At 36.9% G+C, this 14,419-nt stretch overlaps 1 protein-coding gene across 1 annotated transcript in view; it reads left to right on the forward strand.

Annotated features, from left to right (window-relative positions):
* Positions 1 to 13,044, forward strand: part of TINAG (tubulointerstitial nephritis antigen) — a 44,087-nt gene extending 31,043 nt beyond the window's left edge. The window contains exons 10-11 of the mRNA XM_027644904.1: positions 11,269 to 11,314; positions 12,382 to 13,044. Coding sequence (XP_027500705.1) covers positions 11,269 to 11,314; positions 12,382 to 12,498 — 163 coding nt within the window. The 3' untranslated portion in view covers positions 12,499 to 13,044. The remainder of the gene's footprint in view (positions 1 to 11,268; positions 11,315 to 12,381) is intronic.
* Positions 13,045 to 14,419: the final 1,375 nt, after the last annotated feature.

A 14,419-nucleotide genomic window follows, 5' to 3' on the forward strand; every position in this document is an offset into this window, starting at 1 on the left:
TGGAAGGTGCTTAGAATGACAAAGGACTTTAATAAGAGGACACCGACATGTACATTAACTGGGAACACATTTCCCCTCTATTTTAATCAACGATTCACTGGACGATTTAAATGCAATTGTGCAGCAAATTAAATGGCTTAGCCAACTACTAGACTGAAACATCTATGCACTGAAAATGCATAGATTGAATGCATTGGTTGAATGTTTAACACAAAAAGCCATACTAATGGAGATAAAATTGATATGTGAGGAAAAAACCTTGTTGTTTAGTTTTGAGGGGACAGAGCAACAGAATTCTAAGATTTAATACACAATTAAATGACTCTACTGTGCAAAGTCCAAAGTCTTAAAAAAGATACCAGTGTCTACTGCTAGTGACATCTGGTATTTTGCCTTCAAAGACAATCTTTTTCTCTACATTTTCCTTTTGTTCTCTCTTAAATTTACACTCAGAATAGCAACAAACAAGTAATATCTTAAACCACCAGAAATTGTAACCCAAATTATTTTCTTCCTGAATAAAGAAACCTTGCCTTGAGTTCCCTTTTTCTTTCATGGGGAAAAAATAATGTACTTTATTATTGTCAGACAACCAACATCAAGTATTGTAGTTAAAACTTATCAGTAACACTCAAACATATTTTACAGCAAAGAGAAATATGTTAGAAGATCATGGGAAAAAGACACACAGTGTCTGATGATTCATGTAGTTAAATCCATGAAAGTGTCTTCCATATAATTCATTACAATAGATCTGTGGGAGTGATTTAACTGTTGACTCACTGGTAATTTGACTCATCTCCCATTCTGAAGAGTCTAGGCAAAACTGTAGTTTCAAATTCCAGTAACCATTTTCTAAGAAGCTTTTTCTTGTCATAAACATTAGTCAGTGACCCTAACCTTCTTATTATTAATGAAAGATTAAGAACTAAACTTTTCTCTAATTAAGTAGATAAAATTCCTAGTTTTTGAAAGACACTAGGTTTTTGTGATATAGCACTAAGAATAGGACATTCTCTGCAATAGTTAGGCCTTTTTTCTCTGATAGCATTATGACAGTTATACAGTCAAGTGCAGGGAAGAAAGTGAGATGAGAAGTTTTAGACCACATGTATTTCTGTCCAGTCAACAATTTATGCAAAGCATTGACTTCCACTCATATCAATAGATCTGCAGGAATTATTAGCTTGAGGTCTGAGACCTATCATTCTTCTCTACTTTTAAGGCCTTCTTTGACAGCTTTAGTCTTAAGGAGTCAGTTTGTGTAATATTATATAGCACACTCTTCAAAAGTCTTTGCTGTACTAGATTTTAACAACATTTGACCTACAAAGTTGAATGTAAGCACACTAAAATCTGGCAAAATGCCTTGGTTTTGAAGACATTGCTGATAGCCCTTTTTGTTGTGTTAGGTTATATTTCTAGTTTTTTTATTTTTTTTTCAATTATATTTAATTATTAGCTATTTTTTTTCTGATAATTTTATTTACGCTTCTCATGTAAAGTCCACCTTCACTGCAGTGATAAAGTTTATTGGAAAAGAAACTAGGGAATGTTTGAAAAAAACCCAATTTCCATTCTATGTAACAATACTGAAAGAGTCTCTGTATTCTAGTTTTTTAACTGCCAGACAGAGTTGTGTATTCAGGGATTGCTCCTACAGAGTTAATATGAAGAGAAAATTATTACTGAAAAAGACAGCTAAGGTGCCTCTACTATATAAAATCAGTCACAGAATTATGAAAATCATTTTATACAAGAGCGCAAGTACTCAGCCTTTTACCTCAAAGAGCACCAGAATGGTTTTTACAGAGTCAGCTGGAGAAGCCTTCCTTTGTGTATGTGGAAATACACTGCTTACTTTTTCTCCTTGAAGGGACTGAATGCAGTTCAGTGAAATTAATTCTGTTTGTTCAAGGTTATTTTTGATTGATGATCATGATGGTTTCTTTTGGAAAAGCTTAGTGGAGTATTTCTTCCAGTATGTTTTTGTCAGACAGAAGAAAAACTCCCGTTTAAAAGTAATTTTCAGTAATTGACAGAGATACCTTCTCTTAGAGATTGCTTAAAATATCTTCTTTTTCTTCCTAATAAAACGGAAACTTTGAATGGGGTAAGGCTTTTCCTAAAAATACCAAAGATGGGGACATTAGTTATCTAAAACCTTGCAAAATACCCTAATAAAATCCCTTTCTCTCCAAGTAATGAGGTCCAGCATCTGTTTGCTTTTGAAATGTCATTCATTTGAAATAAATAAAGCCAAAATAATCACAAAAGCAAAGAAAAGAGTGCTATTAGATTATTTTGGTCATCTTCCAGAAAATGTAATATTTATTGTTCTTTAAGGAATATTGTCTAAAAATGTGTCCAAGAATGTGTCAACTCACTTTTAAGTCTCTGTCAATTCTGCTTGGGAACTAATTACACCAGGAGTTAAATTCTTTAATTGTTGAGGTGCTTTTTCTTGATGTTTCCTTTCCTGGACTTCTTTCCATTATTGTATCTATAGATTATTATATGACTTTAAGTTTTCTCTTTCTGCTTGGAGTTTGAGTCCTATGCACATCTAGGCTAGTAGTTTCTATATTTTGGCTTACTCTTGTCGCAGTTTGTCACACAAATACCTGTTATTGTTGCTCTTTTTACTCCTAGCAGTGACATTTAGTGTATTGCTCCAGCCATATGCTGTGTAATTCCTTACTCAAAACATGTATGATCTTGCCTACTTTTAATCCCAGCTTCTTAGGTTTTCTTTCTGATATTGTTGACATTTCTAAAGCAGACTCCATGTCTAATTTGGAGCTCACTATCAGATCGATTAGTTTCAATGCTTTCTGTTCCCTAGAGACACTGGAGATCTCTGTTTACCTTCAACTAGTTTGGAATGTCATTAATTAGGATAATGTGATTTGGATAGGTCCACTTTAGGAAAAACTGGTCACGATTACATTGACTACATGAACTATAGGATCCCAGGAGCAAAAACTGTCAGAGAAAGAAAAGGAGGAGATATAATACTGACTGTATTAATGCAATTGTGCCAGTTAATAACTCTGAAAGTGTCATAACTTTTTATGAAGCAGTGACAATAATTTATAAATTGTTATTGATTTTGACTTATAGTCAAAATAATGATACGTCTCAGATTCATGAGTAGATTCCAATTTATTTTCTTTAAAGACTAGTTTCTGAAAGCAGATAATGGCAATAGTATTTGTTCTTCTACTAATCCTTTTCACTTATAGTGCCCAGCACAAAGGGGTTCTGTTCTATGATTGAGAATACAAAGCTATCATCTAAAGTATAATTTTTCCTTCCAGTTTGTTGATCCATGAACCAACTCTTGCTTCGAGCCACAAAGGAACATAAAATGCATCCCAGATCAGTTTGACAACCTTTTTTGCACAATACATTTCTGCTTTAATTTTGTTCAACCAAATGTAACATGTAAAATTTTGTGCTACATTGTGAAAAACTGATAGATATCAGAACTGCAATGTCCATGTTGTTTATGATGTTAATTCTACCCTCGTCTCTTAATTCTTTCATTTTATCCTGGATGGTTTAAGATGGACAGAATCCAAGTCCTTTAGTCTATAATGTCTTAATTCTCCTCATGATACATTCTGCAATCGTGCTACAGTTGTGTAGTTCTGGAAACTCCTACATTCTTATTGTCTGCTGATGCCCATTCTACCACTTCATTTACCGTATATTTCCTAGTAATTTACAGTCTTCTCCTTTTCTTATCTCACTTCAGTAGGTAATTAAATATTCAATTTTTAGTGTTAGTTATTTATGGTTAGTTATAAACTATTGTTAGTCAGGATTCAATTCGAGATTCAGGCAAGTGTGATATGCTAGATATTCAAACTCTTGTCACAGAGATGGTGATGTATTCAACAAAGTCAGTGGAGACAGGAGGGCAACTCAGCTACAACTGCTTGTAGATCCATTAGTTTCCCTTACAGAGGTATTTGGTGCTACTGGCTGTGGGAAGAGCTGTGTCTCCAAAAAGATGGGAATGTCTCATAGGTTCTCTGTCATTTCTGCCAGAAACATGTGGATGTCTCAGGCACCCTAAGGCATCTCAAACAGCCCCAGGTACCTGCATTTAAGCAAGTGAATGTATCCCAATATACTCTGTTAGCTACTGTGGGACACATACATTTAGATATCTTAATCTTGAACTAAATCTCACAGTTTTTACTACCAAGAAAAAGACAAATTCTTATTCCAGTTCTGACATTAACATTTATATAAAGGATAATAATGTCAATGTGCTTCTTGAATCTCAGAAGAGACCAGTGTCGTGGTTTAGGAATGGTATTCCCCAATTTAGTGTTCCCACTGAAACACTCCAAACCACATGCCGTTCCATCACTCCCACTCCCCCCTCCCTCCCCATTATCCCCAGCATCCGGCTGGAGAGGAGGATTGAAGGCACAGAAGGTAAAAATGATGGGCTGAGATAAGAACCATTTACAGGAAACAGCAATGAGATAAGAGACTGAATAGTAACAGCAACAATAATAATGAGAAGGGCTACAAGAAAGAGGCAAACTATTCACATGAAACCTCTCCAACAACTCCCTCCACCACACTACTGGACTTGGAAAAGAGCCCTTCCCCCATTCCTGAAAAATGGTGTGAGGTGGTATAGAATAACCTCTGGGTCCTGGCCACGCCCCCTCCTGGCTAGAGCAAAAACTAATCCTGTCCTGGACAACTGATAAAACAGTAGCACACTGTATTAACTATGTTTTGAAAATGTTGTAAAGAAACTATTATATATTCTATTTTTCCACAGTACACACAAAACAAAAATTTGCATTGATTAATAATATCCTTTTACTACTGGTACATTTTATAATCTCTGCAGATCTTTCAGTGAATGGTAGTGGTATGGGTTTCAGTTTTAAACCACAATGCCTTATTTAACTCCTTCAGGATCATGCTTTTTTTTTTTTAATTTTGGTTTTGAAGGTTTTGAGGGACCAGTCAACACTTTCTCTGAGATGCTACTCTGCAGGGAAAATGATCTGGAATGTTATAATTTTTCACAGTTGCTATCATTAATATGCCAGGTTACTTTTTACTCTCATAGTGTCTTCCATGAGGTCTCCTTTTTAATTTATTAATGAATAAACTTTTGCAACTAATGTCTATTTTAAGTATAGCATAAATAAAGAGGTAAAATCTCAAAGATCACTCAGATTCAGGAAAAGATATTTGTACAGACTTACATATATGTAGGAAAACATATAGGATGTGAACTACATTGAAACAGTCTCATTTTCTGTATTATTGAAATAAGACACTATCCAGTTTCCATTCAGTCAGTAGATGGGTAAGAGTTTTAGGATGTTAACATTTCATCTGGATTTATGTTCAGATTGTTAAATATTATGTGACCATTTCCCTTCATCTTTGCTCATATTTCAAGGAGTAGTATTTATAACAGCAAGTAATATGGCAGTTAAAATTCAAACTGAATTTAATATTATTCATTTAGACTATTTATTTCTTTATAACTCAAAAAACTCACCCTCAGATGCCCAGCTCAGCAATAGAAAGGATATTTAGAGATTTGTTTCCTCTGAGGAATCTAAAGGTAAGCTTAAAGTGGAAACTGTGCTTGGATGCCATAATATATTTGATAGGTGCAACTAAGGGATACAATGCAGAATAAACTCATTCTTTATAGACAGAAAAAGGGAAAAAGAGAAGTTGAAAAGATCAAATGTGATACTTATGATGAGAAATGTATTTTAGAAAATTGAGAAATCTGTTTTAGAAAATACGTTCTCCTATCCTAAAGATGCTACTGCAGAAACACTTTCCACTTAGGAGTTTTTTGAAAGAATGGCTTCTTCTTAAGAAGGTATATTTGTATGAATGAACCAAGAAATCCCAAGAAATATTCTTGATGGAGATGGCATTCATTCCCAGAGGCAAGATGTTAAATCAAACTGACATGTGGCTACAAACACTGCATCACTGAATAATATATAAGTGTTGTTCACAAAAGAACAGCTGTTTCCATTACAACTGAGTGCTTTTCCACACTGAGAGAAGTACGTTAGCCTGGAAGAAATGAGAGTTGGTGAATTTCAGCCAGTCTTTGGAACAAGTGTGAAGTGCCAAGCTTTAGGAAAGCTTTGATAAACAGACCTAGGGCATTATGCCACAGTTGCTACCAGTAAAGCTCAGCATCTATGGAGAAGGCAGTCTGATCCATGTTTTCTGCTAAATCCTGTTCCTGACTCATGCACTAACCTCAAGGCTGGTTTTGACCAGTAAACAGTAACTCAAACTTACTATGTCCTCTTTAGACTGCAACCATTAAAAAAATTGGCAAAATAAATTGCCCCATCACAACCTATGAACTGCTAAACAAAATCTAGAAATTGAATACAAAATATAGTAATTCATAAAACCATAGACTAACTGAGTCTGGAATTTGTTTCTTCCAACCCTCTGATTCCTAAATTGTCAGGGCCATCTTAGACAAAGTTGCTTAAATCACTGAATACTTTAGATTAGAAGGGATCTCAGGTCATCTAGTTCAACCCTCCAGCTCGAAGCAGAGCTATCTACATAGTTCAGGTTCACGGGACTTCTCAGGTTGAGTTTTGGATACTTCTGAGGACAGATATTCCACAGCCTCTCACTTAGGCAGTAGTGCCTCAACACTCTTGTAAAATACCATTTTTCCTTATGTCTAGTTGCAATATTCCTAGCTGAAAACATCTTCCAGCCATTGTCTGTGCATGTATGTCTCAGACGGAGTGATGCACTTCACTTGTGAGAGGCAACAAGATACTTTACCGATATAAGGTAGTGAATCAACAAAGTTCAGTAGTAAATGTGACAGTGGTTTAGCAAGATTCGATGGCAAGGTACACTTGATTTTTGCTGCATAGATGATAGGGTCAGACAAAACTCTTAGGGAGACTCTACCACTGATTCACAAGGTTCAAAAAGGACCCCCTCGCTTTCTTAAATTCCTTCTTGGAGAGGAGCCTTGGTGAGGCTGGATCCACTCCTGGTCCCAGACCTGGCAAATGGTCTGAAGGATTATATACACACCATCAGTCCTTTATACCACTTAGCTAAGATTTCAAAATTTAACATGCTATGAATCCCTTACTGAGAATCTGTTGTGTTAAGGAATCTCTCAACTTTCAGGAGTAACCCTGGGAGGCATCCCTACTCAAGAGTAGATACTGGTGTGCGGCTTCACAGAATGACAGAATCACAAAATATGCTCAGTTGGAAGGGACCCACAAGGATTATTGAGTCCAGCCCTTAACCCTGCACAGGACCATCCCCAAGAGTCACACCATGTCCCTGAAAGTATCGTCTAAACACCCCTTGAACTCTGGTAGGCTTGGTGCTGTGATCACTTCCCTGGGAGCCAGTTCCAATGCCCAAACACCCTCTGGGTGAAGAACCTTTTTCCAATATCCAACCTAAACCTCCCCGGACACAACTTCAGGCCATTCCCTTAGCTTCTGTCACTGTTCACCACAGAGAAGAGATCAGTGCCTGTCCCTCCTCTTCCCCTCACGAGGAAGTTACAGACTGCAATGAGGTCTCCCCTCAGTCTCCTCTTCTCCAGGCTGAACAGACCAAGTGACCTCAGCTGCTCCTCATACGGCTTCCCCTCAAGACCCTTCACCATCTTCATTGCCCTCCTTTGGACACTCTTTAATAGCTTAATATCTTTCTTATATTGCAATGCCCAAAACTGCAGACAATATTCAAGGTGAGGCCACCCCAGTGCAGAGCAGAGCAGGACAATCACCTCCCACGACTGGCTGGCGCTGCTTTGCCTGATGCCCCCCAGGACACAAATTGCATGAGAAGCAAAAAACTTTACTAGCAAATAAGGGATTAAGTACTAATCAGTGAAAAAACTATGTAATGTGTAATCAATGAATACTGATGGCTTTGTTTGTTAAAATGTGTAAATAATATAAAGTTTTCATGATTGGGGAGCTACCCTTTTGTGGATTACCACCTAGATCCCTACTTTGTCAAACTAGAATAAACAGAATTATCTTGCCGCAGTGCGTGAATTGACACTGGCTGCCAGGGCACTGCTGACTCATATTCAACTTGCCGTTGACTAGGACCACCATGTCCCTTTCCACAGCACTGCTTTCCAGCATCTCATTTCCCACCCTGTACATACAGCCAGGGTTATCCCATCCCAGGTGCAGAATCCAGCACTTTCCCTTATTGAACTTCATATGGTTGGTGATTACCCAATTCTCTAATTTGTCAAGATCTCTCTGCGGGGCCTCCCTGCCTTTGAGGGAGTCAACAACTCCTCCCAGTTTTGTATCATCTGAAAACTTGCTTAGTATCCCTCCCAGTCCTGTGTCCAAGTTGTTTATGAAGATGTTGAAGAGCACAGGACCTAAGATGGAGCCCTGAGGATCTTTACTAGTGACAGGTCACCAGTCTGATGTTACCCCATTCACTGTTACCCTCTGTGCTTGACCCATGAGCCAGTTGCTTTACCACCACATGATGTATTTATCCAGCTGTGTGCTGGACATTTTGTCCAGAAGGATATTTTGAGAGACAGTATCAAAAGCTTTACTGAAATCCAAAAAGATGACATCAACTGGCTTCCTTTGATCAACTAGATCGGTTAGCTTGTTATAAAAGGAAATCAGGTTTGATAAGCAGGACTTGCCTCTCATGAAGCTATGCTGGCTGTGACCAATGACCCGTGCTGTGCAGGGAAGCTCAGTGGTCCATGGGCTGTCCACTATTAACAGAATAAGATGATATACTTTAAGTCTTATTTGCATGCCAATAAGACATCTGGGTCTCTGTTCCAGACCCTGTTGTCATCTGTCCCCCAAAGTCCAGAGTAAGCTGGATGCAGCCATCACAACCACCTCTCGTGGTTATGGTTCAAGTGGGGGATGTGGAAGGAGGGCAGGGGGGCACCACCACAATATATCCGGAGAGTCTGCTCTATCTTTTCTATACCCACCCTATGTAATGCATAAGACAACAAATAGATCTGGTCTAAGCCATCTCTCCTGAGGGCTGAACAAAATCAGCTCCCCCAGCCTCTCCTCATACATAATGTGCTCAAGATCCCAAACATCTCTGTGGACTCCTGCTGGTCTTGTTCCAGCCTGTTAATGTCTTTCCAGTGTAGGGGAGCCCAAGACTGGTCACTGGACACAGAATGGCAGGTGCTGTAAAAAGGGGTTTAGTCACTCCTCTGGACCTACTGGTTGTACTCCTGTGTATTTTAATTTAATATATTTTAATTTAGAGTATTTGAGGAGTGCCCATAGGGATTGATTACTGAGTAAGCAGCTCTTCTTTCTAAACAGTAAACAAAACACATATGCCAAGTAACTAGGTATCAGACTCTGATGGAACAAAACCTAGGGAATTAAATTCATGGATATGTTATAGTCAAGATAAAAAAAGGATTTTTTCCATTTTGGTTTCTAAGTTTTCTTCCATTTAGAAACATTTCTGAAAACAGATAAATTCCAATCAGTGTATGAAAGTAGATACTGACTCTTTTAGAACATAACAGATGTTATAAAAACATTTAATCACAGAAATATGCATCTGAGAGAACTGGTCATCATTCTACTCAAACAAGTGGGAGAAATAAAGCATACTACAGAATGCAGGAATATATGAATATAAATTCAAGACAATTTTACTTTGTCTTTAAGACTGAAATATTGGACTTTCACACTACAGCTGATGTAAATTTCTTTAGTAAAATGGTCATGAGGAAAAAAGTAAATCTGAATCTGACATGAAATCTGATAGACTATGATATATCTGTTTTTTAAATTTGTGATCATGACAAACTGTATCTAAAATATATTTGTCAAAGAAATATCAAAGATTATTAATAATTCTTGAACTTTCACTTGGTGATTAAAACAAAAAGCATCATAAAGCCCTTTAAAAAACAACAATTACATTCTGTGGTCATTATGACCAACATTGTTTTTGTGATTCCTTATGTCTAATGAGCAGTAGCTACAATTTGTGCTTGCAGCTGTAACTCACACTTTGCCTCTGTTCTAGTCACCCGTTTGTCTTTTCTTTTTCTCTTTGGCTGAAAGTGCAGGTATTCCATGTAAATGAGAGTTCACTGTTAAGCAAGGAGAGTTGATGCCACTGTGGCTGTTCAAATACAAATATGATGGAAAAATCTTAATTTTCCCATTCCTGGTGTGGGATTTTTCAACATATTTTTGTTGCTTTTCTTTCAAAGTGAACAGTGCACTGCAAATACAGCTCTCATGTGGTGTTGGTGGGATATACACTGATAAACACCCTGTTAATGGCATTGGATATATCCCAGGATTAACTTCACACTGTGGGAAAATGTGCAAATTTCACATCTTTGTTTTTCTGTTTATTTGTGCCCTTTTATAGGCACCCAAGTATCATGAACTGTGAATAATAACTAGACAAGCATTAGTAGTATAAATTCAAAACAACACAGAGCTCTTTAAGCATCCAGTAAACATACCATAGCTACAAAGGTGTGCAACGCAACTTTTGCTTGTTGAAATACATCCGGATGATAAGGTTGGAACTTTTTCTGCCCTATATATAGAGTGAGGCCTAGAAATCAGAATAATATGCGGTTCAACTACAATGACACAACTATGGAAGTTCTCTCACCTCGCAGGTGGGGACAGTCTCTCATGTGGTTTCAAGGATATTCCCACCAAATTTAGCATGTCCTCGAAATGTCAAAAGCAGCAAGTAAGTTTAGAGGTCACCCCCCCACACACACTGTGCAATAAAACAGATTAGGCTGTCAGCAATTCAATTTGAGCTAAGAAAAACTGGGAACATTTTCAGTCCCCACTCACCAGCTATTTCTGTAAAAGTGTTGGATGAGATCCTTAAAAAAATGCTCATAGGGATCTTCAGCTAAGTTGAAGAAATGTGTTCACATTAATTGCAATACTCCTACAGAGTTCAATTCAGCTGGAAAGCCCTCCAGAGAAGATATTTCGTCAATGAAAACAGGTTTTTGGAAGGACAAATTAAAACTACACTTGCATTAAGTTTTTGTAATCCCTAATGGCAATTTGACTTGTGGTTAGTGGGGTATTTATCTTCATTTTCATCATCATCAGAGATTGTTAGTCGTGCCTTGTTCTGATACTGATAATTAGGACAACTAACTAAGACAAGCTCTTCTCCCCTGATTATTTGTTGCATCAAAGTACCATTCTTTTCTAACAGGTGGGGGTCATTACCTGACAAAAAAGGACAGAAACAGAAGTTTTGGGTAAGTGAATCCTTAGGACTGTGTTTTGAGGCAGAAAAAAAGATCTTTACAACACAGATCATCTAAAAGCTAATTCTTTACTTTCATTCACTCTCTCTGCATCTATTTTTTTTCCTTCACTTGAAAGTGTCCTGCATAATTCTATTCCCTCTATGGCAACTTCTATCATGCTGACCCTTGAACTATAGTATCATCTATCTCTATTTCAAAGCCTGTTTCATCCCACCTATATCTGTGTTTTTTCCTGCACTGTCTTTTTGGTTTCAATGTCATTAAATTTTCCTTGAAGAGTCTGTTCTTTTTGATGTCTATAAATGAGACTAAATAAAAGTAATCAACAATATTTGTTAAAACATTTACAAAAAGACAAATTGTCTATTTAAACAGTGTTAGTAATTGCTGTCCAGCTATCAGGAAAAAAACCCAAAACCAAAACCAACCAACCAAAGAATATTTACTTTAAGCCATTTACAGTAAGTCAAATTTAATCACTTGGATTAACAGCTCATCTCATTATTCCTGTGTTCATCAAAAGTAATTTGGAGTTTTCATAGCTGATGGCAGAGCTTATGGTAGTAGTTTCACTGGCAAAAAATACTGAGAACTTCTGGCTTCATCAGGAACTACATTTCTCAATATGTCAATAGCTACCTCAATGAAACTTTATTAAGTTATCTTTTTTTTTCGTATCTTTGGTTTCTCTTTAAGAGATTACTTGTAATTGGTATTGCGACTATTATTGTTTCAATGTCCTCTTTCAGCAGCCAGTAGTCAAATTTTTGTCTCATAATTTCTGCTTCAATTTATCAAACTGTCTCATAGAAATAATATTCTCTTTTTATTAACCCTGATTTCAAAACAGAAACTTTGATCAAAGCAAAATGGAACAAATTACTAGATATCAGAAAAAGATGCATGCTGATTTTCAGAGCACTAAATCTGAGAAATTCGGTTTCTTAAAAAGGAAACTAACACAAAAATTAATTTTGTATTTTACACTTTGCATTTTTAAATACTACTTTAAAATTAAAACTGATAAGTTTTTTTTCTGCTTTGTTTACTTTTAGATCGCTGCAAATTCCTGGGGAAAATCTTGGGGAGAAAATGGTTATTTTAGGATTCTACGTGGACAAAATGAGTGTGATATTGAGAAGCTGATTTTAGCTACTTTGGGAGAACCATAGTTTATCTGTACCAAACACTGATGTATCTATTCTTTCCATTGTTGCATATTGAGTCTTCCTAGAGAAATAAAATGTCTTCTCTGTAAGGTACCTTTCTATTAGCCCTCATTAGGTCTTCCTGACATGAACACACTGCAGACACCACATCATGCTGTTGCTAATCCTGATTTGCTTGCAAGATCTTCCTAAAATCTGGGCTCTAATGTTAAGTTTCTTCAGTGAGGAAAAACTGCAAAACTACTCTCCTAGATTTCTTTCTGATCAAATGATCATCTTGGCTTAAACAAAACACCCTATGCAAGTGAAACAAATTCCATCATATCAAAGCAATTGAATGGTTTGAAAAGTAATGTTGCTCTACCCACCCTCTCGGATTAACCTTCTGTGACTATACCTTTAGGTTGTTATGTATATGGGATATGCCATTTTTTTATTGTTCCAAGTGTATAAAAATGAGCATCTGGCATACTGATGGTGTGCCAGCTTTGTGGATTCATCACCTAGCACCCATCTCTGTGCAGATATGAAATAAACAAATCATGTTTACTGACCTTGACTCTGTGTTGGATCACCTTCTTGCCCAGAGGTTGAAAGAACCCATATTTGGGACAATACTCTGAGTGATGTATATGTTCAGTGCCCTTTCCATACTCTCAGTGTCATAAAGCTGCCATCTGTAGATATGCAACAGTACCCGGAATTTAACAAATCTGCATCTGGAAGACAATTTGCTCTTTAAAAACAACCTTGATTCTGTGGCAGCTATTCAGAGCACAAGTGAAGGGTCTTCTGCCAGTGCAGGTCTTCTCACAGTGTTGAAGAGACACTGGGGCCTTGGAGCCACCAGTGGCTCTGCCTCTCACAGACAACCTGAAGACAGATTTTTAAATATCAGAAGGGCTTTGATTTTTTCTAGTTCACTATTTGGTTGGAGTGTGAGGAAACTTGTTCTTCATTAAGATGCCACCTCTCTCATTTCTCTTCCTTTTTTTTTTGAGCTCTCCATCACTAATACTCAGCTGTGCCTGCTAGCATGGACTAAAAGTGTCATCTATCCTAGAGACTTTTCCCAAATGAATATAACGGAATAATATGTGGCTCAGGTTAATTCAATAGAGAGCTCATCACCTTTAAAAAACTAGTATTACTTATGGTCTGTGGGAAACGCAGAAAGGAAGGGAAATTCCAGGAAGGGAAGGCAGTGCAGGAATAACCTTTGTGTTTGTGACAGAGGAAATGTCTTTTTCCATAAAATCAGGAAGGTAACATTTTTATAGCAAGCAAAAAAAATAAGTCTCCACTCAGATTACACATATGTTGTGTTAAAAACATGCTATATGAAGTTTTGAATAGCTGACAGTTTAATGGAGAAATTTTAAATCTGGGTCTGTCTAGAGGAATGTATGTCCTGCAACCTGACAGTACGCTTGCTAATGTAAAACCTTCTGTCTAAATTCCTATATATTGAGAAACAGTTTCAGACAGAACTCTGAATAGAAATAGTTATGAACTTGGAGAGAGTTTGAATCTTCCCAATATTAACTGAGCAGAATAGGCATCTTTTGCAGTTTGTATTGATCAACCAGGGCTTTCCTACAATCAGATCCTAAATGTTATTGAAAGTATCTAATAGATGCCAACTGTTAAAATCATTTGAAATGGCTTTAAGTGAAATTAATTTTAAAATTGAAATAGCTAACTAGCCAATAAAGGAACCCAGTTATTCTCACACTATTTTTACATTTTTGCTATCCTATTATTATGGAAACATTGTCTATTTGTTAAATGATAGTAAATCTCACTTCAAAGATTTCCACAGAAAGCACTATCAATAACCATTAATATTCTGAGTAATTTTGTTTAGATAGGGGTGCATGGTAACTGCTGAATTTCTGAAGGCAATTGATCTGCTGAGGGGACT

This window comes from Corapipo altera, unplaced genomic scaffold (genome assembly GCF_003945725.1).
Source record: "Corapipo altera isolate COAL_440 unplaced genomic scaffold, ASM394572v1 2, whole genome shotgun sequence".
Lineage (NCBI taxonomy): Eukaryota > Metazoa > Chordata > Aves > Passeriformes > Pipridae > Corapipo > Corapipo altera.